The sequence below is a fragment of the Nipponia nippon genome, unplaced genomic scaffold, assembly GCF_047370975.1.
Source record: "Nipponia nippon isolate SJK-2023a ecotype South Korea unplaced genomic scaffold, ASM4737097v1 scaffold_9, whole genome shotgun sequence".
Lineage (NCBI taxonomy): Eukaryota > Metazoa > Chordata > Aves > Pelecaniformes > Threskiornithidae > Nipponia > Nipponia nippon.
In genome coordinates, this window is record NW_028262413.1 from 4,156,378 (window position 1) to 4,183,286 (window position 26,909).

The 26,909-nt window shown below is 40.9% G+C and overlaps 1 protein-coding gene across 6 annotated transcripts in view; it reads right to left on the reverse strand.

Moving 5' to 3' along the window:
• Positions 1-3,148: 3,148 nt before the first annotated feature.
• The window catches only part of UROC1 (urocanate hydratase 1), a 65,213-nt gene continuing 41,452 nt past the window's right edge, over positions 3,149-26,909 (reverse strand). For 5 of the 6 annotated variants that reach the window (XM_087743211.1, XM_087743212.1, XM_087743214.1 and 2 more), the window contains 12 exons: positions 26,194-26,282; positions 25,675-25,737; positions 24,789-24,968; positions 23,197-23,294; positions 22,880-22,952; positions 21,363-21,484; positions 16,731-16,801; positions 15,677-15,775; positions 13,833-13,932; positions 10,909-10,990; positions 5,491-5,590; positions 3,149-3,391 (listed from right to left, as the gene is read on the reverse strand). In XM_087743211.1, coding sequence (XP_087599337.1) covers positions 3,251-3,391; positions 5,491-5,590; positions 10,909-10,990; positions 13,833-13,932; positions 15,677-15,775; positions 16,731-16,801; positions 21,363-21,484; positions 22,880-22,952; positions 23,197-23,294; positions 24,789-24,968; positions 25,675-25,737; positions 26,194-26,282 — 1,218 coding nt within the window. In that variant the 3' untranslated portion in view covers positions 3,149-3,250. Of the gene's footprint in view, positions 3,392-5,490; positions 5,591-5,802; positions 5,925-10,908; positions 10,991-13,832; positions 13,933-15,676; positions 15,776-16,730; positions 16,802-21,362; positions 21,485-22,879; positions 22,953-23,196; positions 23,295-24,788; positions 24,969-25,674; positions 25,738-26,193; positions 26,283-26,909 lie in introns of those variants that run through there. The other variant, XR_015701231.1, reaches the window with a different exon arrangement.

Below are 26,909 nucleotides of genomic sequence, written 5' to 3' on the forward strand. Positions count from 1 at the left end.
TGTTCCTAGGAAAAGAAAGGTCTGCTCAGGAGTTTATTGTTTAACACATAGGTGCATCCCTGGTTGAAGGATGGCAAACCTGAAGGAGAAAAGAAAAAAGAAAAAAAGAATCAAGCCGCAAATCCCTTATGTTTGCCACAGCCTGGAGAGATTCAACAAGACCCTAACTAGAAGAGCTAACAGCTCTGTCATGTCACAAGCTTTATACCTTTAAAAACCACTGTAGTTACAGACATATGAGTGTCTTGCATGAATTATCCTTTGTCACCAAGCTCTTGCCCCTATCTGCAACCAGGCACAAGCTCTTCAGGACAAGTGCCTGCATTTTGAGGAAAGCATTAAGGTATAGGATTCATGGGAAGGATGCTTCAGCCTGTGGCAAGCTTGAGACTTCACTACAGAAATTCTCTATATCCACTGTCTGGATCTGACGCAATGCCTACAGATGCATGGCTTGAAGACTGCTCTCCCTGTATTGGGTTTGGCCAGCAATGAGGTCAGCTACCCAAGAATGACATCAGCATCCCCACAGAACAATAGCCCATTCACAGCACCAGCTTCTCTGCAAACCAAGAAGAGAAGAGATAAAGTGAGGCTCAGCAGAGCTCAAAAGGGAATCTTCACACTGGTCTCGTTTATGGTTTCTGCGTGCTGGAAACCTCCTGCTATTTCATCCCAGGCAGTAACAGGTTACTGTTGCCCTGTCCCCTTCCAGAGGTATCGTAAACCTCAGTTCGCATTTGTTAAGTGCTTGAGATATGCAGTTAAAAGACCAAAGTAGATTTAAATGTATACACGTAACTATATATACTTCATAATTAAAATAAACAACAGTGAGTAGTCATAAATATGACCAACTGCTCATCAGTTCACTGCTTTTCTGTAACCCATTTTGCCTTACTCAAGCTACCTAGTTAATAGACAAAGACTTTATAATCTGATCTTCAACTAATAGCTCTCGAATTGTGCTCATACATTCCGGTTCTATGTCTCCCTGCAAGCAGTCCAGAGTTATAAACTCCCAGGGACTCAAGTGGCATTTAACATGGGTGTATTTGCAAGGTTATGTCCCCAGGACAGTAAAGCTATAAGGATGAAAACAAGGTTCCTTTTTTGTCTGGGATGTGAAGGTGAGCACGCTGGCAGGTACCCCAGTACTAAACAATACAGAGATTAAGAGTTCTTAATAAATATTTCTTCAACATTTTGTCTTTGGTGGATTTTCAACTCAGAATTACAACTCAGAATTAAGATAAATCTATGGAGCAAGTCTACGCTCCTTAGTAGAGAAAAGCTCGTGTATTTTCTGGTTGTTCCTCATGACAAAACAGTTCCCTAGCACTTTTGGGCTATGAAGACTAGAGTGGGTTTGTACAATACCAAGATACTAACTTTGGACCCAGTCCAGTGTGGTTATTAATAATAGGTAATGCATAACATATGTCAAAGCAAAGGCTGTCAAATCTGGCTGACAACTACTCACATCTCAATCGTATAACTTGGCAATGTGGGCGGGTTTTTTTCCATAATGTAAAGCAATTCCCATCAACTGCAGATTGCACTTCACAGAAGGTTCAGTTACAAGCAGATGCCAGGCTCTCACTACTCATCTGGAGACATATGCAGTACGTGAACAGAGTAAAGAACTGATTTGTGATTCAAAATAAACCGTTTCCTTTACTTGGCACCAGAGGCAATGCAGAGTTGCAGAGGGTGCTCACCTGGCAAGTACCACAGTTCTATAGTTCCTTGAGACCCCGCAGTCCTGGAAGGGATTGCTGACGCTCTGTGTGCATGTCTGAATGAGGCCCCTAGGCAAGGGCCATGCTTAGCATGAGACATCATAGCTAAGAATTGGTTTTGTACACACACACACACATAGATGTGTACGTAAAATACGTTTCTGTACGTATATATGTATGTATCTGTCAATATGTATGCATATAGGGGTTCAAAGTAAGCCTCAACTTTGGGTTCCGCATCACAGCTGATTAGAACAAAATACTTCAGTGAGTTATTGTTAACAAATATTATAGTAGGTTAGGTGCAAAACATGAGGTTTCTTTCAGTTGCATCTAGGCACGCTGGGTTGTGTGCCTTCCTAACTCTTCCTAGGAAGGAGACCAAAAAGACCTTTCTATCTCTATTGTACTTTATAATCAACTTCTGTGTGAAGGAGGCCCAAACTGTCTTGTCTTTGGTGCTTTAGTTTGTTTCACATCAGTCATGTTTCATTTCAGAAGGAAAGTCTCCATGATCATTTCGTTATAGTGCTCTATTAATTGCACCACTCACATCCAAATGGGTAAGTAGCCCATGTTTTTTCATTAAAAGGCAGCAGCCATCACTAAGGATCTAGATTTTCTGGAGCTTTCTGTCCATTTAGAAACTGCTCAAGTGCAATGGGCTTCTACAGAAGAACAAACTCATTGTGGCGAGGCAGCAAAGCGCATACATCATCAGATTCAGCAGAACGGCACCATCTCAGACTGATGCAGAATTTGGCTCACACTAATTTATCCTGAGTTATTCCATATTTTCCTGGCCTTGCTGTAAGATGTTTGGAAACGGTCTAGTACTTACTGCCCTCCAGCTTTTCCATCACTTACCTGGCACTGCATTCTGTTCCTGCTTGTGGTGAATATCTTGGGTGAAAATTTCAGGGAAAAATACATGCAGGCTAGCTACGCTTAATCAGTTGCAGTTCATCTGTCGCTTTTTATTGCAATCACCAAACGCTTTTATGGCAATATAGAAAAGCTTGAGTCTAGCACATGTGATATCAAGTACATCCTCCACCAGCTGAAGAATAAGTTTGTTTACACACCCACATGTTTGGCTACTGGATTTCATGGCTCTTTGCTGATAGCAGACTCTGAATTAGAACAAAGCGTTCCAGTTTCCATTCCACATTTGATCTACCAGACCTAAGAGTCTCCTTAATTTGTGAATTATCAGGAATAAGCGGATTTTGTTTTTCCATTTAATTTTCAGGGACAAAATTCCAGTTCCTATCCTTACAATGAATAGTTTCTTATTGCAAACGTTAGTGAAAAGACTGTTCCTGACATCTGTGGACCTGTCACAGGCAGATACTGGTTTGCCACATTAGCAAGTTAAAGGGGAAAAAAAGAACTTGCATGGAAGAGACATTTGCACAGCTTTTATCATTTGGCCAGAGAGCAAAATAGGATATCGAGGAAGGAACTTCATATGTATCTGCAAGGACAACGTTGCACTAGGAATACCGCTAATGTTTCAGGGCTTGCTCCAAGATGTTCTCATCTGCCACCTTGTGAGGAAGGGTCACCTTCAGCATGGCATTTTCTTTCATCGCTTGGCAGATCGTTTCATAAGCATAGGCATTACCCGACCAGCAGCGTCTGGCGACCTGTCAGACCGGAAAATCAATGGGTGTAAAAATCGTACATTTCTCTTGCCACCTCCATCTGACACAATATTTGCACAAACGCTGGCACCCAATTTCATGACAACAAATCTTTCAGCCCTCTGCCGGTTTCTAGTTTCCTTGCTGATTTTGGAAGTAATTTTTGTAATACCTATTTCATTTTTATGAGTAGTATTTGGATAGACTTGGTACATTTTCATGCAGAAACATAACATTGGACAGATAACATTGGTAGAGCCAGGTACCTTATAAACTTTATAAAATTCTCTCACTAAAAATAATTGCGCACTCCATCCCGGCTCTGTAAAACTAGCATTTGCATTAGATAACAGTAACATTTAAACAGTCAATGATTTTGTAGTGGAATAAATATTTAGAAAGGAAAATGTCACTCAATGCATTTTCAAACTATGAAATCAAGGAGCCAAATTCTCTGGCAGCACATAAGGATCAAACTTTACGGACAGCCATGGAACAGGTAAACGCCTCTTCCAACAGCAAAGCTCTGCATTTTGATCTGTGTACAAGCAAGATTCCCCAGATGAAAAAAAGTCAAGATTTGGCACAAAGAAAATAAGTCCTTCCCTCTAATCAATGCCTTACAAATCTCTATGATGAATTGCAAATAAATGTCTGAAATATTCAGACTCAAAAGTGTTCAAGAATGAAAATACTTAGGTTTCAGTTTAGCAAAATATTTAAGCATATGATTAACGTAAGCCTAATAAGTTCCCGGGATCACAGCAATAACAGCTAGAAATGACCTTTCAAGTTAACAACTCAATTTCCCTGCCACTCACCTATGATTGATTATTCCTGGCAGTATATTTTCAAGGATACACTCCAGTTTCTTTCCAGTCTTGTATATAATATGGGTAGCATTCTCAGATTGTCTTTTTTCAACATGTGTGTGGAGGAGTGGGGCTTTTGCTTGCAATAAATCAGAGCAGCAAAAGATTTATTGGGTTTTTAATAGGCTGTCTCTGATAGACAGTGCATGTTAAGGGTTTGTCTCCATTATTCTAATCTACAAATTAATATGATTGTCCTTCTCCTTCTTTCTTAATAGTTTACTAATGTGTTATTTCAGATCTAGGACAGGGAATAGGTGCAAATTGTTCCTCCTCCTCTTCTACCCCCAGTCATGCCAGGTCTTATGGAGAGAAAAAAAAAATGTTGAGGTCTAAGGCAAGAAGGAATTCTGCAATTCTCTTGAGAAATTAAACAGAACAGATCACGTCAGCATTGGCAAGGAGCTCCCTCAATGCATCAGGTCCTTGTGAGGTTTCATGACTGAAACATAACAGGTTTTGTCCTTTAATTGGAATATGCAACCCTGTCCTGCTGATTAGGTTCTCTGCAAGTATTGAATCAAAACCTGTCTGCCACTTCAGAGATGGGATCCTAGTCTTAAACCCAGACAGGATCTACCTGCACACTAATGGAATGCAAAAACTCTAATGGTAGCAAGGGCTGGGCAAGCTGGCATTTAAATGACGAGCCTTTCAAGATACCTAGATCTAGAAGTTAGGAATAGACAAGACTAAAGTTCATATAGTTGTCAATTGTATTATGCAGGCAAACAACAATGCCAACATGTCTAACAAAATTATTGTAAGCATGCTTCCCTTTCTGCTTAAAAAATAACCAAACACCCGCTGAGATATGTGGAAACTATTGGGCTCTGATATGTTGTAAAGTCGGAGGGGGTGGTCCTGACACTTTACAGTAAGTTCCTTACCCAAGAATTATTCAGCCTCTTTCATTGACTTAAAGTCCTTTGAAGTTGGTTTGAGGGAAAAAAAAACAACAACAAAATGATCAAAAGAGAACAACTCGTTGGCTCTAGTGGAATCAGGCTCATAACCACCCGTATTAGAAGCAGTGAATAGAATGAGTCACTTGACCCATTAGGACTATTCCTGGGATACAAAAAGACAGATCCCCAAGACTCCTGCCTGAGTGCTCATACTCCCATTCAGCTAAAAAGAATAGGAGCACTGGAACCCGAGTACCTAAGGAAACACAGCCCCGGCGGCAGGAAGCTGTTGAAGTGAACATATATAATGAGTTTTGCTTACTCCGTTGGAAACATCCCAGCTAAGCATCATCTTAGCCCGTTCTTCAGCCTCTGTGGATCCATCCAAAACCAGGCCAAATCCCCCATTGATCACTTCACCCCTAAAAAATAGAAATGTAAGAGAATTAAATCAAAATAATTCAAACCAATCCCACAAAATTCACAGGAGTTAATTTGTTCAGTTGCACTCCCAGAAGAAGGATAAGAACACAGCAATGGTGCTGAGTAAGAGACGCTATCAGTGACCTTTTATACTTATTAAAAAAAAAAAAGGGGGGAGGAATTTAGCAGGGCAAAGGCCCAGTTTCCTGACCTGCAGCAAACCTATTCCACCTTTCTTGTAACGCCCAGCTAGCGGTCAGTATCCGCTCCAAGCAGGAGTGCCAAAAATTAAGCTTGCACTGCATCTCCTGAGGACTGCCCGCGGTACCGGCTCTAGAAACAAGTAAAGAAAGGTTAGCACTTCTGATGGGCCGGAGAGTTACCTACCTCAGGGTATTTTTAAAGGTTAAGCTGTTCATGTTTGCTACGCTAGAGCCTGCCATATAGGGAGGATCATGAGGAGGACTGTGTACTTATTGAAGCAGACAGATGGATCTATTTATATTCTCTCGGGACAAATGAGCGAGCATAAGCATTTTATTAAAAAAGCGTTAACCACCACTTAATGCACATCTGCCTCGATCATTTCAAAAACAGTCATTCATTTTGTATGAGATACATAGATGTTTAAAGACATCAGTGCCAACTTTTCAGGAAGCAGACTTATTGGCAGAAGAAGAACAGAAATATGTTAAAACTAACAGATTATACTTGGGAGAAACACCAGTCTGGTTTTAAAAGGACAGGGAAAACATGTAGAGCAAAACATCTTGTCTGACTTCAGAGTCTGGCCTGCTCAAGTTCTTGTTTCGTTGCATATGGTGAATAGTGGTGAATGCAGTTGGATCATTATCTGTTGCTGTAAATCCGTGAGAGTTCTGGCGTTATAACTCAGCATCAGCAATACCTGAGGGACGGGGCGTATCATACACCACCAGATGGTATGAGAGACTACTAATGGAAATCCCTGGAGGCAGGACTTTGTCCTCTGTGTTTTATAGTTAATAAAGTGAATAAGTTTACAAAATTTACATAGAATAACATCAGACATATCCATGAATCAGACAGGAGTTGGGTGTCTTCCAGTCCAGGGAAGAATAATTTCTTACTGTGTATTTTCCAGCAGTAACTTGAGCTTCTCAGGAAATGGGGAAATAAGGCTACATTGGAGCCTCGGACACCTGAGATCTTCTTCCTGAAGCTAGATCTCACGTTTTCTCATTTTCAGTGTAATGTTGTTACTTATGTGATGTTAATTCCCTTTTACTAGTGATATACGCTGCCTGCGTGCTAAGTAGGACCCTATCACAGAGCTGAGCAAGAAACTTAGAGCTCCAGATCTTGCCATCACGGTACCATTCTGTGAATTCCCTCCACTTCACCGTTGTCAGAGATATCATTATTACAAATACGTTTTCTGCTGAAAGGCACAGTTTTCTTGAAACTGACAGTTCCCACGACAGAATGTCAGTGAATGAATCAGTTTCTTACCTTTAACAGGAAAATTTGAAACAAAGTAACATTTTAAATTGAAATGTTTGTATATTGTAAGCTCTGACTCTTCAAAATAAAGTGTTTCTTTTAGATTGACACTGTCAGCACTTTTCAGCCTGGAATTTAATTCCCAGGGTCTTTTTACTGTATGAAATCTTTCATTAGTTCTGCTCTTAGTCTCATTTTGGGATGAAAACAAACATCCAAACATCTGCATTTCTCGCAAATTCTACTTTTTGAATAGCTCACGTTGTTACTGTCTTCTCCAAAAGAGGGGACCAGACCGGCTGACAACATTACCATTATAATTATATAAAGACCAGGGCGAGTTACCTCACCATACTCTGCTGCTTCTGTGTACAGAGTCCAAATTAGCACTATTCTTTACTGTCAAAGTACCAGGCTAGAGTACACGCACGAACGGCAATGATGCCATTGCAATGTAATTGGGATCACAGTGTGAGCACACCTCAAGACAAGCTATTGGCAATATCAGACAATAAGAAAATCAGACCTTTGGACCAGCGCTTTATGAAGATATTCCATAGGGGAAGATGATGTTCTTTCAGTGGCAAAGATCCCCTCTGTGCACAGCATCCCAAAGAGCATCCTTTGAAGCTTAGGCATGAACAGTGAGTGTCTGATCTTACTTGCGCTCCATAAATTTAGAGCCTCTCCATTGATTTCCATGGAGTTACTCCAGTGTAAATCGGAATCACTCATCAGAATCTGTCCTACCATCTAAAAATCACTCATAAATTAAATGCCCATGTTTGTTAGCATGGATTTTCTAGCAAAACCTCTCACTTTTAAAGGGGAGCTCTCTGCCTTCATTAGCATTGGGTCACATTTTCAGGTAATTAAAGAAACATGTGGCATTTTGACCTAAGCTACCTCCTATAATTTCCAGATGTCTCCTTCTGAGGTGATCAAAGAAAACAAGGCCTCTCTCACAATCAAGATGTCACACTGTTAACAGTGGAGTTCGACTCTTAAATTGCTTCTGCCTTTTTGTTACTATAGGTTACTCAGGCTCCGTGCTAACATACATTCCCCTGCAAATAAACAGGCAGCAAGAAGTGAATAACATTCATTTGCTGCTGTTATAGTCAAGACTGTGTTAATCTTAAGTCTCTCAAACAGCACATGTGATGCAGATTCCAGCTAAATAAATATTAATCCTGCTTTTTCTGTTTGTCCCACAAGGCTATAGCACAGAAAAATCAAAGTAGGTAAAAGCTCCTATGGAAGACATGGCAGATCTGTCAGCAGTTCCAGGCAAGCCCAGCCTCTGCAGGGAGGACTGGTGGCTGAACACAGTGCAATTCCCATTTCTGAACTCCCTGAACAGAAACAACTTGATTTCTCTCTAATCACATGCATATTTGTTAATAAATATATATAAGCTTCCCCAGTGACAACTTGATTTCTCTCTAATCACATGCATATTTGTTAATAAATATATATAAGCTTCCACCTGCACTTTCACATTTCCAAACCAGCTGATGACAAGATGATTTTATCAGGCACACGGAGATTTCTTTATGGCAAAGTCAGCCATAAAGGAAATTTTTAGCTCTCTAGAGAAAAACAGCGTCCTAAAACCAAAAGGCATCTGTCTCTTCCAGGCAAAGAAAGTAATTTTTTATGGTTGGGGGTTGGTTTTGCTTCTTTTACCACTCTTAAATTATTCCTCTCTTTCTCCTTAGAAGGCAAAGGGGTGCAGCGCTGTAACTAGCCGGGGTGGTGCCGTGGTTAGTTAAGCCAAGCAGAAGCACCTGTCCTGCCAGGGCTTTCGGGGGCTCTCCAGACCACAGCATCTAATGACACGACATTGGTACCACATCCGAGTCTCAGCATGGTGGCTTATTAAGGCTCACGCAGAGACGGGCCTAATTTTCAGGCTCTGCATTCTTCACTGAAGCACAGTAATTTAATCACGGAGGGCTATGACTGCTCCTGAGAACAAGGTGAGCAGATACCGTTCCACAATGACAAGCCACTAAGCAGCCATAGGAAATGTCAAAAAGGATAACCAAACCCTGTTTTTCCACCGATATTTTGATTTCGGTGAATAGCCACATGCTAATTTTCTGATGCATTACATAAGTGACAGCACCTCTGCTCTGCCTGGGGGAAGAGCTTCTTTTTAATGATGCAACTCCACTTAAGAAACAACTAAAGCAACCTAACTGAAATTGCAGGGTGGCCAGTGCCAGTTTTCCAGAAGTAAGGGCCATTCAGCCAATCTCTCTTTGAATTGCTCAGAGGCCTAGAAACATGCGGGAGGGATTGGCCTCACAGAGGCCAGAGAGACAAGGAATACGATCATTTGTACCCTTTGAATTAAGCATCATTGATGCACAGAACATTCGTGGCATAAGCAATTATTTTAGCAATTCTAATAATTATAATTATCAATTATCATAAAAATATTCTAAATATTTTCAACATGTAGTGGAAAGTTATTTTCTTTGCTTGTATTTCATAAGCAGATATCTTAAAAGGTTAAACTTAGCCACGGCCATTCAGACAGATCTAGTCTGCTGCTACCTCTAGAGTCCGAGACTGAGATGACCAGAGCAAGCAGATATTCTGGTATGCGTTTTCCATTCAGAATTATGGAAGTTGTGAATACAATCCTGGCCACAGCGGGTGTTATCGCTGAAATCAGTAAAGCCAGATTTTCACTCCATGTGTCTAAGCCCTCAGAAAGCCGCCTTTATCCCACTGTTCAATTTTGCTCCCGCGTACCTTCTATTCAGTAGTTACTTCACTGAAATCAAAGGAGTTAAAGTGCAGGAGAGGGAATTCTCCATCTGACTTGAAGGGATATTTTCTAGATTCAGATCATCTGGATGAGTAATAATAAATCATCATCAAATGCCTCTGAGGATAACATCTGCTACCAGTTCTTTGGCTTGCTGTTGTTGGCATATTCCAGAGCTGGATGGAACGGGGAAGTGGGAGGGTTCACTACAGCATTTAATAGAGGGTTGCCCCCCTTTTGGCTGGCAACACCACAAAATGAAGACATGACTGTAAGTGGGAGAGGCTTCGCTGGACTATGCTGGAAAGAACAAACCAGAACTAAGGACTCTGCAGTGTGGCCAGGCTCTCCTTTTCCCTAAGCCTCTGCCAACCCAGAGTAAGCTTTTAGTGGTGCACGAAGGAGCTTAATTTCCCTCTCCATACATAATATTTCTCTCATTCTGCATCTCAGTTTAGATGTTTCTCTTAGTTCTGCATCTTATGTGAAGGAGGTGTTTACTTACTTGGCTGTGGTCTTCTATCCTGCCAGGCATGAGCAAGGGGAGAAAGACGACTGGGGGGTTTGCTGGCACCTGAGCTGTTTTGTATCAATAACCCCTCGTTGCACTTTAGCACACGGGCATTTATATTGGGGTCCTAAGGTCACAGATTTAAATACAGCTTAAGGGGAAACCTAAACCTAATCCATCCACTAACACTCCAGCTGTGCATGTGCGAAGACAACTTTGGAAGTAGGATCTGTTCAAAAAGACCATGGCACACTGTCCTTGTTTGGCAAATTAAGTTCTCCAAACTGTGTTGTGGCCAATGTCCAAAACACTTTTTCTAGACATATGGGTATTAATTAAAAAAGCCTCATACAACACCACACTTTACCATATGATACATCCTTGTCTCCAAACCCATCCTTCCCATCCTGATGACACTGTACTACTCCAGTAATACACACATCTTTTCTACAATTCCCCGCCTGTCTCTCCTCCCCACACACATACACAGCAGTGGTAATGGGATTCAGAGTCCAGCTTTAGAAACATAAATAAGTTCTTACCAGCCAACTCCCCCGCCGTTGTGCAAAGCGACCCAGGTTGCTCCTCTGAACGCATCTCCTACAAAATTTTGTACTGCCATGTCTAGGAGGAGAGGAAAGGTGTTACGGCTCTGACATGCTGCATTCATTTTTTTGTTGTGGTGCTTCCACTAACGCCTTGATTTTGGCTGTCTGAACGCAGGGTTTAATCACAGTTTCTCTCACAGACCTACACTGAACATCTCATTCTTGGAAAGAACAGGCAAGGGAGATTTTCCTCCCACTCTTTGTCCCTACACTGGAGGAGGCAAATGCCAGTTTCACACAGTGGTTTGTGAGGACCCTGGTGCTTTCTGCATTTGTGATCCAATTCAAGCAGCTGAAGAACCTACCACTCCTCAGCTGGGAGATACCTCCTCAGGGTGGAGAGAAATGCAATCCTCTCCTTTGGGATGGCCTCAGTCATGGAACAGGCTGGACACATCCACGTGGAGGGTTTCAAAATGGGGGGACACACCTGGAAAACTGCACACCTTGCAGTTCTCAGAAGCCTGAAGTCTTTTCAGATCAGACCGCAGAGTTAATTCAGCCCTGTGCAGAAAGCCAGGCTAAAGCTAAGGAGTCGCATTTTGGGAACAGAGTTGGGATGAAAGTGATATTGGCCCCTATTCGACATGGGGGAATTTTACCCTGAACGTGAACTGTTGAAATCACACAGGATGTTTCTTTTGTTTTTGTTTTTTTTTAAAAAATGAAGAAAAATAATTTAGCAGACAAATGTCACTTAACTAATGTCAAATGTATGATTTCCACTGAAATGTTCACTAGAATTTTATATGTTCACTACAATTTGTGCTAAAGGATATACCCAGAGAGGCGGAAAGAGGTACGCAGAGGATAACAGGGTAAAATTTACTGAAAACATTTGTCCAGATTTAATAGATCATTTACTATGCTTTTAACAGCAAAAAATAAGAGACAAACAGCAATATCCCCACCAGTCACATATGCAGACCCACAGTTGTTACACATCTGATGGAAAAATGAGTTTACTTGAGCACTAATCTATGTTAAACCCTGTCAAAAGCCCCATTACGGCATCTTTTATCTGGCATTATGTCACTTTAATAACCCAATTATCATAATTACAGTGCTGTCAAGAGGGAATGGGAGAGATCAAAATCCCTGTATTCTAAAAATGTAGATTTCTTCCTCAGCCACTAGCATGATAAGAGTGGAGGTTGGACAAGGAGCACGGCGAGTGGGCTAAAGATATAATAATGTGCTGCTCTTTGGCTTCAATAAAAGTCACTAACTGCGCAAACGTCTGTGCTGAACTACGCTTTGCCGAGCAGCGATGACCCATGTTTGCCAAGGATCAGGCTGAGGTACTTGCTGCAAAACAAAACAAGACAGGCAAACACTGTGGAAAATTCCTGTGTGCCAGAGAGCAGCCAATTTCAACCGAACCAGCTCAAACGTGGTGTTAAAACAATGGGAAAGAAGACGACCCAAGATGTCTTTTATTACCTCTAGAGGCTCATCTGGTAAAACAGAGTTAGGCCTGGTTTCAAAGACCAGTGAAATCAGCTGTCAACAGGCTTTAGGTAAGCCCATGGAGAAGGCAAATAGTTCATGTAAATCACAAAATGCAGAGAAAAACACATAACACGATGAGCAATGGGGTTTCGCAAGCCTTGTTTCTTTTGCCCTCTTCTGAGGGCATTGCCTGAGGTTTACTTATGTTGTTAAGCCCTTTGGTGGAGTCATTACTTTGGATTGCTGTTCTCTGTGCAGCTGCACCATTTTCTCACAGCTTGCCAGAACCAAACGTCATTCGACGCATCTATCTGGCCCATTAAAACTAGCCAACCTACTCAGAAAGTGTTGAAGTGGGACTGATAGACACAGCTAAAAGCCTCATTTCATCAGGAAATCCAGTTAAGATAGCAGGGAACTTTTCTCCTTAAAATTGAGCCATAATTTAGTCCTATTATGAATTCCCATAATGGAAGTAATTCAATATGCTCAGCTACCTCTATCATAATTTCTCCTTCTACAGCAGCTTGGATCCTCCAATCTCAAGCCACTTTGTGATTGTCAGTTCATGACATGCGGAAACACTAGTGGGCTAAAGCTATTATCATAATTTCCACTTTATGGATGGAAAATTGAGGAAGATTTAGGTTAAAAATTGCTTAGCGCTTCACTCTTTTTTTTTCAGGTCTCCAATCTGATATTTCTTGGGTTCATTTTTCTAAAGCACCATTTCACAAACTTAAAAGCAGAGTCTGGTTAGCTCAGGTCAGGTGCGCAGAATTAAAGGCTCCTTTTGTATAGCAAACCTACATGATTTGCCCACAGTCACACTGTAAGTGAGCAACAAGCCTTGGAGTCTAATCCAGAACACCTGACTTCCATTCTTATGCTTTTACTATCAAAGTATGTTCTCTTATGACCAGAAAAGTTCCTTTCAGAAACTCCAGACTGTTTTCCTGAGTCCTCAGGCAATGAAATGAGGGCAGCTGTGAATCTTTTTGCTTTAAGCAAAATACTATTATAGACTTGATTTTGATCTTGTGGGTCCCAAGGAAATACAGCTGTATTCTGCTCAGATCTCCTCTTTGAAACAGTGAGGTGCAAAATTAAAATCAAACAGAAGATACGGTCCTCTGAGACAGACTGCTCTCCATTTACATTGAAGTAAATCTGATGCATCTTCATTGAATTTTCAGCATTGTTCTGGACCTCGCCTACTTAACTAGCTCCACATTCATCTCTGTATCACTATTAAATCCCACAAAGCTTCTCAGGAAATCTGATTAATTGGGATTAAAGGGTTAAACAAAAACATTTTAACAATGTTGCATTAAAAAAAAACAATTGCTTTTTTAAAGCAATTTCCTTGTTTGCCCGGACAGAGAAGCCTCAGCTGCTCTGCTGACCTGCGCAAAAGGCTGATCCATCATAAATGTTTGACGTTTCTCTGTAAGGACTGTCGGTCCCACTCACATCATGGTGATCTCGGCTGAGGACTACTGGAGCCTGCAAAAAAGCCAAGGACGAGAAAATGGAATCCTTCATGGACTGTCAATGCTACCGAGGAGCATCATTTGCTGAATTCACTTCTGCCTTAAGTCATTTCAAACCTCAGCTTTGTCCCCTTTCCTAAACCCCCTGAAACACCTTCTCTGCCTGCTATTATTTATTATTAAACAGTTGCTCACATACTGTTCATGAAAGCCACTGTCCTTTCATAACTAAGAACAAGAGCTTGTTTTTATGCCAATGGCATCCTCAAAGGAGGGCAGGGAGACGAGGTGAAGCAGTATGGTTATTTCATCTGAGCATTTCTTTGCTGAAATTTCAAAGACATTTCAGTATGCCAAAATTTTCATTCAAAAATAGTTCTTGTTTGCTGTTGAAAATGAAAAATAATAGTAAGAATTCTTACACTTTTTCATTCTTTTGGAAGACTTTAAGACTAAAAATAGGTTAGCAATGAAAATGAATGATTTCATACAGCTCAAACAAGTCCACTCTTGATCTGGAATTTAATTGACAGTATGAATCTAGATCAGCTTGCAGGTCTTCATTATCATTTGCCATGCATGGGGTTTATACAAGAATAATTCACTCTTGGCACAGTGTGGTCTGGAAGTAGCTGTCTCTGTTTTATGCTGGCAGTGAATTAGAAATCATTGAAAATAGACATGAGCGCCTAGCTTGCAAGGTGGGGAATGGAGATTTGCAGAAACGAAAATAGGACGCAACAAAATTTGAAGGGCCTGGGCGTCTGACTGTATCAGTCGTAGCTCCAAGGGAGTGCTCTGTCTGGTCAGGTTTATTTTTTAAGATTAGCTTGCAACGATGTTGATTTTGAATCCTGAGAAGGTCAACAGCATTTGAAATATTTTAAGAAACATTTTCTGAGCAATAAAAACCAGACGTTTCCTAGCTAGAACCCATTCTATGTTTTATTTGAGTTTGCCCCTTTAAAAAGGGTAATTATAATTCAGCTATAAAAGAAATGGAGATGAATGAGTGAACACACTTTGGTCTGATGCTGTGGTACACGCAGCAAGTAATGGGTGTAATTACTGAGTGGTGCCTTCAGGATTTTGGTCCCGCAGGATGTCACGTCGTACAGCTATCTACAATACTCATGAAGAACTTAGGAAACCCCTATACAGTCTTGCCCATAGTATGTACTTTTACCACCACCACATATCGTCAGTGGGATTTTACTCAGATGAGTAAGATACTACTCATTATGCACTAGAGTGGCAGTGTCAAGCCTAATGATTTGCTTCATTCACATATGCAATGCAAATGAAAATTGACTGCAGAGCTGGCTGTAGCCATAACATGGCTGAAAGTGAGGGACAGAGGGTAAGAAGCACTGGGCAGTAGCACGGTCTCTTGTTACTTCTAATGTTTGGGGCACTGCTAAGGAGTTACAGTCCCTGCCTTGTGTTTTCAGCAAATTACAGCATGCTATGTTGTGCTTGTAGACGCCAAAATAGAAAATAAGGCGGATTCCCACCATAAAATCAAAGGTAGCATATTTCAGACAGTTTCTAAACCCGTCTCTCTATTACATTGCACAATACTGGTGACAGGCAGAGATGAGGACTGAGCTCTAATACGTGCTAACAGAATACTGGTCCCATGTAGATGGCAGGCACTTCCATTCTCACTGGTTGAAGCTTTCTCCTTTCCCACCTGCCACCCCAGTCTCAGATATTAAACACAATTACCAGACCATATCAAGACAAAAAAGACAAACCTTAATCCTTCCTTCGGAAATCGCTCGATTAATAGCCACAGCTATAGACACACGACCCCTCTGATCAGAGTATAAGATTCTAGCTTGAGAGCCAACAACCTGGAAAATAAAAATGCCAGAGCGATAAGGTTCTCTGTGCAACTGGCTTATCTTCAGGCCCCAGATAAATGGAGTCACAGGACTGACCCCTTCTGTAGGAGAAAGCACAGATTATTTCTTCATCAACATCCAGCTTCCAGAAAAAAGAAATTAAAATCTGTCTTTGAACTGAGTTTTATCTCCACTCACACAATCAGTGAGATGTATTTCTGTATTCAGCTGCTACTGTCCAATAAATCCCACTTTTTAAATCAACCTGATTGCTAGGCTATAATCCCCCTATCAACAAATCCCTTATCAACAGCTGAGAAGCAGAGGTTTGGAACTAGTGATGATGGGCTGGAAGGGAAGAGAAATATGGAGACAAAGAATGGCAAAGAACATCTGTCCTGCACAGCTATGCTCCTCTCCAGCTTTTACCCCACAGACCAATCTGGCTTCCAGATGAGAAGAGCACATATGAGCCCTACAGTGTTACCAGTTAGCTTCACAGTGGGAGCCTGCCCTAAGAGAAAAACAAAGGATGCTTCGCTGGCATCCTGCTTCCCACAGTGCAAAACCATGGCAGTTCTTTGGCCCCATCACCTGTTTTGAAAAAGGTACTGGGAACCGCAGGCACGAAGAGGTTGGGCCAAAGCAGTGCCAAGAAGGACATTTTGAATAGTGCTCTGAAAGAAAGGTAGTTACAAATGAGGTGAATCATTGATGTGTTTCACTCCAGACATAAGACTAGATATTGCTGGATTATTCGAACATTTCCAGATGAGTAAGTGAAGGGAAAGAACTGCTTCAGCTCACTCTAAAACGCTGCTGTGGAGAGAGGTTTAAGTTACCAGCCCTGGGAGTTACAGCCAGTGTTTTCACTCATGCCCATTCCTGCTTTTCAGTCCAGCATTCAAAAACTGCATTCTGGACCAGGAGCGGTCCAATGTGCTGGAGGAGCTTGCGCACTTACCAGGTTGTGCCTGCCAGCTTCCCGAATCCAGCGGATGTTGTCATGGTACTGCTGCTTCACAGATGTGCTCACTTGCAAGAGAAAGCAAGAAAGAAAAGAGGATTTGAAAATGAATGCAATATGCTCTAAATCTAATTTAATTCATCTGACAGCACTAGGAAGTCAAATTCTACTCTCAGATACAAGCACGCATATAGGAAATGCTATATAGAATCATCTGTGCAGCTGATGCAGTAACTGGTACCATATATTTAGAGGAAGGTATGAGGTGTCACCTAGGAGGCAGCTAGAATAATTCCCATTCAGATCTTCAGCAAACTAAGTTAAACCTTGAAATACAGGTTACAGGTACTGTTCATTTTTGGCCACCTGGCTTGCTGCCTACGAAATGCCCAATCCCTTTCTAAGACTTTGCTAAATTAGTAGCTTTAGCAAACTCCATGACATTGGGTACTACAGTCCAGTCGTGCATCAGGTAGTAAATAACTCCCTTTGAGTCAGCCAGCAGAAATTCTCAGACGCAGCTGACAATACATACTTGAGGATGAATTACACCAGTGCTGGGATATAGATTTATAGCACAGCAGTTACTCTGTACTAAATGGCCCACATGAATGTTTTTATCCCAAGATAAAACTGAGGTCTCTCATCCTACAAACGGAGGCAGATTGCCTTGCATTACTATGGAGCACAAACTGCACAGAAAAACTTACTATGGAGTAGCTACTTTATGTGTAAATCCACCCTACACCTTGGTTAGATATGTTATTTATGAAGCAAATTATGTCTAACAGTTTTATATTCTCCATCTTCTCCTCTCATTTGTATCTGTCTCGTTCCACCTCAATCAGCCAAACCAAAGAGGAGTAAGAATAAAGATATTTGAAGTGAAAGACAGTGAAATATGGCACATATCAGTCAGATACATGGCGACCGCAGTACAATCAGCTGCCTCCACAGGCATGGCATGAGTAAAAAAGGGAGAGAGAGTATGGAATGCGACAGAAACATTGTCTTACTATCTTAATTTTGGGGGCTTTTACAGTTATGCCTTTCCTGGCAGGCCAAGCGTGAGCTCGGATGATGTGACAATGGCTGAAGAAGTTACTGCCTGTAGGCTCTTTCTCTATGGGCTAAGCTACATCACATTACCTTGTCCTGAGAGATGTGGTCAGCTACCAGGGCTCAGCTGGCATGTGGGAACATGCTAAGCCACAGTGACTTGCTCATGCATTAGAGCTTCAAGTTATAATCATTTCTGCAGATGCAAAGATAGCATGGTCCTCATCGCTTTTCAGCTCTCACCCATTTTCAAGTCAAATTATAACACACATATGACTTCACAGAATCCTAGAATAGCAGGTTGGAAGGGACCTCAAGGATCACCTGGTCCTTTGTGGGCAAAAGCACGGTCTAGACAAGATAGCCCAGCACCCTGTCCAGCTGAATCTTAAAGTGAATCTTAAATCTGAAACTTATGTTTGAAAGTCAGTCAAACTGGAGAAACTGCACACTGCTAACTTGAAATTGTCCCTGGTAACTCAGAAGAGTGTCTAAGACTACTGTCTTTCCACTAGGCAATATGTCAGCAGATATGCATAGTAAAACTAGAAAGAGGAAAAGGCAAGATACTCATCTCTAATCCAGGTTAAACACATTGTTAAAGGGAAATGTAAAATATGCTCATTCCTGCAGAGGCAGGCCTTCCATGCAGAGAGTTTTAATGATCCTAAAAAGACCTGTCAGTGCTTTAGGTGTTGGCTCCAAGTGATAGCTTCTGAAGTCTGCAATGAGGATTAACATGTCAGCTCTTAGCTTCACAGGGAGTGAAAGATGAAACATCTGCTAGTGCTGTCCTAGGAGGATTGTGCTGCCATTCATAAGCTTTAAGGAAACATCTTCTAGAAGGTAATGGATAGTATTCACTTAGGTTATAGATATTTAATGAGACTTTACAGGAGTTACTCTAGAAAACCGAATAGAGAATGAGTTTCTATCACTGTTATACACTATCTGATAATATTTACCATATTTTATACTTCACAGTGCACAGACTTCTAGAAAAGATCTTACTGTCTGTTAATTCTATAGAACATATCCAGAAGAGAAGCCAGATGAGAATACTGGCTACAAGGACATATCTCAACACAGCACATCTCTCCCTCCCAGCCAGCTCCAATAAACAGTCATATTCTCTGTCCTAAACTGTGGTGCGTCCAAAGTTGGATTTCATCAGTTATTCCTGGGGAAGCGAAGAATCCTCCCTTTTAATTAGCATTATGTCCTGCAACTGAAAAATCTTACAGCTCTTTCTCAAAAGACCTTATCTTTAGATTAGCTCCACATGTGTCTCATTTGCTAAACTGGTGCCCTCATTTCCCCACCCCAACAGGAATACATTTTTAAGTCAGGCAAGCTACTGTGTTGCTTCTGGTATTTCATAGGCCTTTGCACTTATTTAGGGTTTAAAAGGTACTAGAAAGCATTGTGTGCTCAGAGGAACCATCCTCATCACTGCAGACATTGGCTCCCTTTGCTCTTGGGTGATTTGTATTTTTGTTATGCAGCAGCTCAGCCTTCAAACTACCACAGAGGTCCTAAATCCAAGTTACACTCCAAACATCAGTGCTGCATCTCTTGTGCAGAGGCTAAATTAAAAGCTCGGGTACCTTAAGAGTGGAAGCAGATAATAAAACTACATACGACTTTTTACACAGTTTGTGAGGTTTAAGTGCAAACATTCAACTCTACAAACAGAGAAGAATGTTGAACATTGGACTCAAGGCCAGCTCAAAAGTTTAGACTTGGAATGAAACAGACTTCAGCTCTGTGGAGTTTTCACTCAGCCATCATAACAGATTCTTTTATAAAATTCAAAGGTAGGTTCAGATTTTAGATGTATATGTGTGTGAGGATATCCAGACCCTGGAATTTGGTCCAAGCCCAGGTCCCACAGGGCATGGAATACTCAAGAGCATGAATCCATGAATGGCTGTTTATTTTCTGGCCAAATTCTGTTTTCATTTCTCTTTGAAATCCTATTCCCATTGTCCTGCCAAATTCAACAGCAAATCCAAAAATAGCCTTGCTCTTAAGCCTGTTTTCACCTGTTGGGATTTTTTAAATGTCATTTTTCATTTAAGAATATCATGCAAGAGTTCAATGCTTTTTGTCTGTGGAAGAGGCTTCTCTCCCCAGCTTTACATTACCATCTATATAAACACACCCACATACTATTGTACACACAGTAACTGATTCATCTCTAGTCTTGCAATGCAAACTACCCTAAGGTCATTCAGTCTTGAGAGAAGATGACTGGAGATTGCAGTACATGGCAGAAAAACTACTCCAAATTTTTGAAGACAGATCCAGCACTGTACCATTGGATTTCACCCTCCCTTCAATTAAGTCGAGGGACCAGGTTTAAAAACATGAAAGTTTCAATATCTATGGAACAGAGGAGGCACTTCTGGGCCATTGCATTAAAAACACCTCATGCTCCAGCGCTGTTTCTTTAAGATGACTCCTAAGGAAAGTTTCAGAGAATAGACACAGCTCAGGACCCTGCAGGGTCAGACCTACTCGATCAATAATTCACCTCTTGGGAGAAAGAGGAAGCTGGACACAAGCCTTACATAATAAGAAGACAACAGTAGTCTTGTCTCAAATGAGACATATCTGAATGTCAGAAATACCACCCTCAATCCTCACAATGCAAACTGTTCCAGAAGAAATGGGGGAGCATTCAAAATCTTCACACTTTATTCATGCTTCAATGATGTCTTTCATGAAAAAAGCAACAAATATTTCAACATTACTAGATAAAAATATTATGCTCTCCTCCCCATAAAATAGGCTTTGGATTTTTGATCCATTTCTGATTCTGAGAAGCACAAAGCTCCAATCTCGAAACAGAAGAGCTGAGGACTTCAGTGCTAGGGGACAATGACACTTAAGTCTGAGTCTGCTGTCCAGCTACTGAAAAAGCAAAGAAAGGGTAAGTAGTAGGGTTTTCCATTGCAACCTGGGAAATTAGGATTCATGTTTGCTGAGACAAAACTAGCTTTGTCTCAGGTTCCCATTCATAAGCAGGGGATAACAGTAATAGCCCACTTTCAGGGATATGGAAGAGTGAAAGACAGTGTAATTCCTAGATACTAGAGTAGCATACAGAGCCATGCAGATATTCCAGATTGGTTCCACCAGTGAGTAGAAACAGCTGCCCATTTATTAAGAAATGTCAAAAAAGAAAGACCTCAAAATTGTAATCACAAATAAATGACACTGGATGGAGCACCACACCCATGAAACCTGGGTTTCCTACCACTGATCTGCTTGCTAGCCTCTTAAAAACCTGCCTAGATTCCCATGCCTCATTCACCTGTGAGACAGGGGCAAAGCAATTGGAGTCCTTTAAAAGACCCTTGGAGACCTATTGATGAAAGATATTTTACCTACTGGTTACACTCCTTATAGGAGTTTGGAGAACAGTGAGATTCCTTGCCCCCATGGAACAGGCAAAGGAGTGCTTTCTACTGTTTCAGCCAAAAGCTATCACACATTGTACAACCCTCAGTTTCCTTTCCTCCCCAAAAGCACCCCCAGTGATGGGGACATGGGATGGTGTCTTACCTCCCTGACGTATAGAGTCTTCCAGCACAGACATGGCAATTGAGTCAGTGGTAGCAAGATCCTGTGGGTCACCCGAGGTACAAACCCAGCGGAATGGCCCAAATCCCAGGGAAAAAATGTCCCTGAGAAGAGAACATGTTTCATTAGGAGATAGTTGAAATTCTTTCCTTATTTATCCTGGCTGCTAGCAGTGCTTTTCTTTCATTAGCTGGAGACAGAAGAATTTGAAACACTTTCAATGAACTAATCTAAACAGAAGCATCAGGGACCATTAATTGAGAAGTTAAACAGGGCCGTTTCACACAGCCATTGACTGGTGTATAAAAATACAGTCAGGCCAGAATTTTGATAGGAATGTTGGGCAGTTCAAACAAGTGCATCATCAGATAAATTGCAATTTTTCTTTTGTTTCGTCAAATATACTCTCCCTGCTGCCTGGTCTTTTCATCCTTAACCCAGGCTAACACTGACTGCAACCATGCTATCAGACAAGTGTAGGTTCTAAACAAGTGCCTGAGTCCAGGCTCATTTGCTGTCCCCATTGTTTACACACAAGAGTAAGACATGCTTCAGCTGAGTTCCAGAAGAAGAGATCTAATCTGGTTGGCGCCTTACTCTATGTTCAAGCTCTTATTCACATGATATAGGCAAGCTAAGCATTAAGTCAGAGACAAAAGGTGTTATAAACCCAGTCCCTCAACAGATCTCCCAAGCTCAGCTTTTTCTACAAGCAGTATGCACAGCTTGGGTAAAAGGTACAGTCGGCCATATAGGTAGAAGAGTGTCCTATTTCAGACGTGCTTTTAACTTCAGTGTAGACATAAGCTTTGATGACTTGGAATTGAGCTCTACTGCACTGAAGAGACAAGCTCTTCATTTTTAGCACCTAGAGCTGAGTTTGCATATAGTTACAGTCTGAGGCTGTGACTTGGCTATTCTTTTGAGTAGAACCACTTAAGGAAAATTGATGCGACAAAAGAGAAAATGCAGCTATTCATGTAAAGGAGTGAAGAGTTGTGATTTGGCAATGCTTTAGCTTACTGTTCACACATCTGGTGTCTGCTTTCATAAAAGCTTTTAATTCTAAAAAAGATAAAGCTTTACACCAAATTATCAAGACATGCCATGCCTTTCAGGGTAAAATGTTAGTAAAACCCCTGCTGTCAGAGTTTACTTATGTTAATCATATACATGTCCCTCCAGGTCTGGCTCTTCTTTTCCCCTGCACACAGGAAAATGCAAGGAGTAACTCTAAGGAAGCCAATAGAAAACATGAGTATGATGCTTACAGCCAACAGGGCATCTTCCTAAACCACACTTGGCATTTCTCCAGAGTGGAGAAAAATAAGACTAACTCTGGCATAACACCTGTGAGATCAATTTTCCTACTGCTACGGTTGACTCCCTTTCACCAAGTGCAAGATTTGCACTAAGTGAAATCTCTGTAGTACTCTCCCCCTAAACAGAAGGGGTCACAAGGGACTAGAGTGCTTTATTCCAAACTCTCCCCAACGTACCCCATGATGTGCTGAACGTAGGAAGGATATCGAAATTCTGTTTTATTGGCTCCTCTTTTCTCAACATCAGCACCTACAAAATAATTTTAATAGTCAGTGACTTGATGAAGAAAAACTATAAAATGTAGAACCGGACTGCACTTGGGTTCCCATGAAGGCTCTGTCTCAGCCACAGAGAAGGTCAGGGGTCTCAGAGAATGAGAGACTAAAGAGTTAGCATAACACAGTGGCCAACCCCATCCTACCAAAATATACAGCTGGGAAGATGCATGCAAGATTGTCCTTGTTTCCACCTAACAACTCCAGGATGTACTCACCAGCCCTCTGAGCTTCCAAGAGAAAAGCATTGCCATAATCCCAAAAAAACATGCCCTTATCAGCTAGTCTGTTAATAGCAGCCACATGTCTCTTCAGGCTGAAATAAAAAAGGAAACAGTTATTCTTGAGATTGATAAAGTATCAAGAAGAATAATATCATGAACTCACTAAAGGCATGGGAGTACGGGGAAACAGATGGAACTGAAAGACCCCAGAGAAATTCAGATATAGACCCATTAGATACCAATTGAGATGCTTTCAATCTCTGTAGCACCTGTTATCCCCAAATCTTGAAGTGATTTGCAGTCATTAAGGGAACTTCATTAATTAGCAGAGAAGGGTCACATCTTTCAGCAAAGAAATGCAGCCAGCTCTGAGGATGGGAGGTAATAACAAAAAACAGCCTATACAAAACTGCAGAAGAGTTTAAGAAGTTCACAGAGGAAGTGATCAGGGACAGAAACACTGAAAATGGCTGAACATCACTGTTCTGGCCTCTCCCTTGGCCAAAACAGCCCAATTTTTGCTTTGTTTCCAATAGCGGACCATACCCCAGCACTGCTCTCTGTGATACCATTTCCACTTAGTATTATCCAGTTCTAATCTCAATGCATAGTTGCACATGGAGTTGTACATGCATAGGTGTAACCTCTTGGAACTCTAGAGAGGTAAATCAATGCCTAACAAATGAAACTGGATTTTTTTAGGTCATATCTAGCTTGTTAGAAATTAGTCCCTCCCAGAAATTTACCTTTCTGTTACCTTTGTCTTAGAGTAGTATGATGCAGAATTGGGAAACTGGAGAGGTCCTTGTAGGTCTCTCATCCAAAGTCAAATAGATTATCTGCCCATTTTCTACCTTCTACTGGAAAAAGGTCTCCATCAGGAATGTTCAAGGCGAACAAAACCAGAGAAGCAGCCACAAAGTCTCAAAAGTTCCAGTTGAACAACAGTACAGCTTGTTGACTCTATTCCACAGTTTTTTATTTATATATAAAATTATGCCAAATCGCTCCCTTTATAACACCCAATTTCACTTGCAAACTTGTAAATCATGAGTAGCTCCCCAAAATAAAGATGCTAAACAGAACTTAGTTACAGTTGCAGGAAGCTGGGAGAAGTGATTGGGGGAGTTCGTCCCCTCCTTATATCCTTCCCTAAAAAGCATTACTGGTCACAGCTGGAAGCATGGTAGGCTAGATGGACTTTCTGGCTTACCCATTGGGTTTTTATGCTATATTCAGCAAACCTAAACCAACTGGTAGACTATGTGGGATTGTACTTATTGTCCCAGATTTTTAAAACCTAATGCAACTTCGGAATTTATCAAAGTGAAATAAAACATTAGTGTTCAGACCTCTGATCTTATATACTAGAGACCACTCCTAAAATGGTGGGTAAGTGATGCCTGCCAGATTCTGAGTAATAGCTGTATAAGTATAAAGTTGGGAGTTATTAGTACTGCAGCTCTACCCCAGATTTCTACTGAAATACCAAAGAACAGAAACTTCTTGTGAGAAAGACAAAGATCTGATCACTTGCAGAGCAACTAAACTTAAGGGTTAAAAACACATGTCGCCAAAACATTTACCTCTCTTGTACCAGGGTCCGGAACTTCCCTGGGTTGGTGGAAAGGAGCTGCTTTGCTTCCTCAAAGCCAAGCTGTACCGGATAGTATCCCCCACTGAATGGGTTATGACACGAAGTTTGGTCAGACCCCAGATCAACTAGCAGCTCTCCTGTTGTGTCCAGCTCATATACTAGCCTCTCCCTGGGGAAGAAAATGAATGGAGTGCTTGAACAGAAGCTGTCATTTCACATTCTAGCTCCTCTTTCAGGTGAGCTTCTTCCATCCTAAGAGGTTGTTTATAAAGGTATGCCTTTGGCAGGCTAAGTCTTTGTTATAGTAGTCAGGAGGTGGGAAATGATGGTAACAAAGATTTAAGTGCAACTTTTATACTTCACATTTACCTGTGCAGGAATGCTGATAGATGAATCCGATACCAGTATGACATACCAGTCTTATTGGTCAGTCTCAACCCTTGGTATGTGGTGTGACGGCAAGATTTACCATTGGATAAAGCCTCAAGAGCGCCAGAATTTGTCCATCGCCCGATTATTTTTATTCAATCACTACCTCAATTCTTCACTGAAGTCAAAGACATCTTCTTGCTATCCAATTAGCAAAAGGTTAGAAGGGAAGGGATAAATTCTTTCTTTATCCAAGGAAGAATCTCAGGGATTTCTTTCCCTAAGGAGTTCATTGTTCCATAAGGAAAGGAGAAGGTGTATGGGAAGCAAATGGGAACTGGAACACAAGGATGGAGACCCCTATTTGACAATACAGTTTTTCATGAGCATCTAGAGTAATGAACTCAGCACTAAGTTTAATGCCTCTTCCAAGTTTGGGAACTCATTCCAGGTTGACTATCAAAGCAAGAGCATTAATATATCTATTATCCATATATACTACTTACCATAGATCTACCACATTCCCATGGTAACCCAAACTAAGGGCAATTTTATTCTTTCTTGCATCTCTAGAACAGATTAAAAAGATTGGTTAAAGAAAATGCACCTCATGTAATTCCACCTTGCAATGTACAAATCATATACAGAGTCAAACCCAGCAAAAAAGCCTATATGGGGTTTACAACACTCATCTAGGCAATGGATCTTTCAACTTTTATGTAATTGTTAATCACTGATTCCAGAAAGCTTGAGTGATGCTTCAGGTGTAACATTATTTTAATTGTTCTATGCATATTCAGGAAATTGAATGAAGACATATTTAACATCTATAAATGATATGAATCATTGGTAGTCACTAATAATGACTGCTGCTGTTTGAAGGATGGATTCACATTCAAAAGCAGACCTGGAATAAGGTGTCCCTCAACCCCTTCTATACGCGTACTAAAATGGCACAATGCAGAAAGATGTAAAGCGAGGATTAGGAAGCAGAGAAACTCACTGAATTATGTTACAAGTCATACCTAAGGCGAGCAATGCAATGGTCCAGGTTGTTAGAGATTTCCATCAGCCATCCCTGCTTGTGACGCTTCAAAAGTGCTGCTTCATCAACCTGACAGAAATAGCAGAGATCTTAAAACTCCTCTTTCCCCTATCCAGTCACTTTTACCTTTAGCTTTTCAATTAGTCTGCAAGAAAGAGTAGCAAATAGGTAAAGGGAATAGCCCTGCCTTGGCCTTAAGAATATGGAGTGATTGTTCAAATACTTATTTTTCACTTCGATTTTTGTTGGGTTGTTTTTTTGGTTTTTTTTTTTTTTTTTTTTTTTTTTTTTTTTTTTTTACACTTTCTGTTCTCTTTTACTCCAGGCTCAAAGCAAGAAAAAAAGACTTTGATACATCGCTTCCCAAAATATTTTACAAGCCAAAAATTATTAAAATTGTACAAGAGGTAATATTTTTCTGCCAATTTTAGTTATTGTTTCTTTTCATAATTATATTGAAAAAATGAAAGCCAAAATGTTTCGAATTTATTTTTCAAATCTGGCTATTTTCTGTGAAAATAAAATTTCTGTTTAATGAGGGAAATATTTCCTTTGATCAGCTCAGAGATAGACATTTCTGCCAGACCGCCCAGGATGAAGCAATAGTTTGCTGAATAAAATTGACCCTCACTTTTGTTCTGCTGGTTGAAAATCTCAACCAAATATGGAAAAGAAAAGAGGAAAGCATTTTCTTAT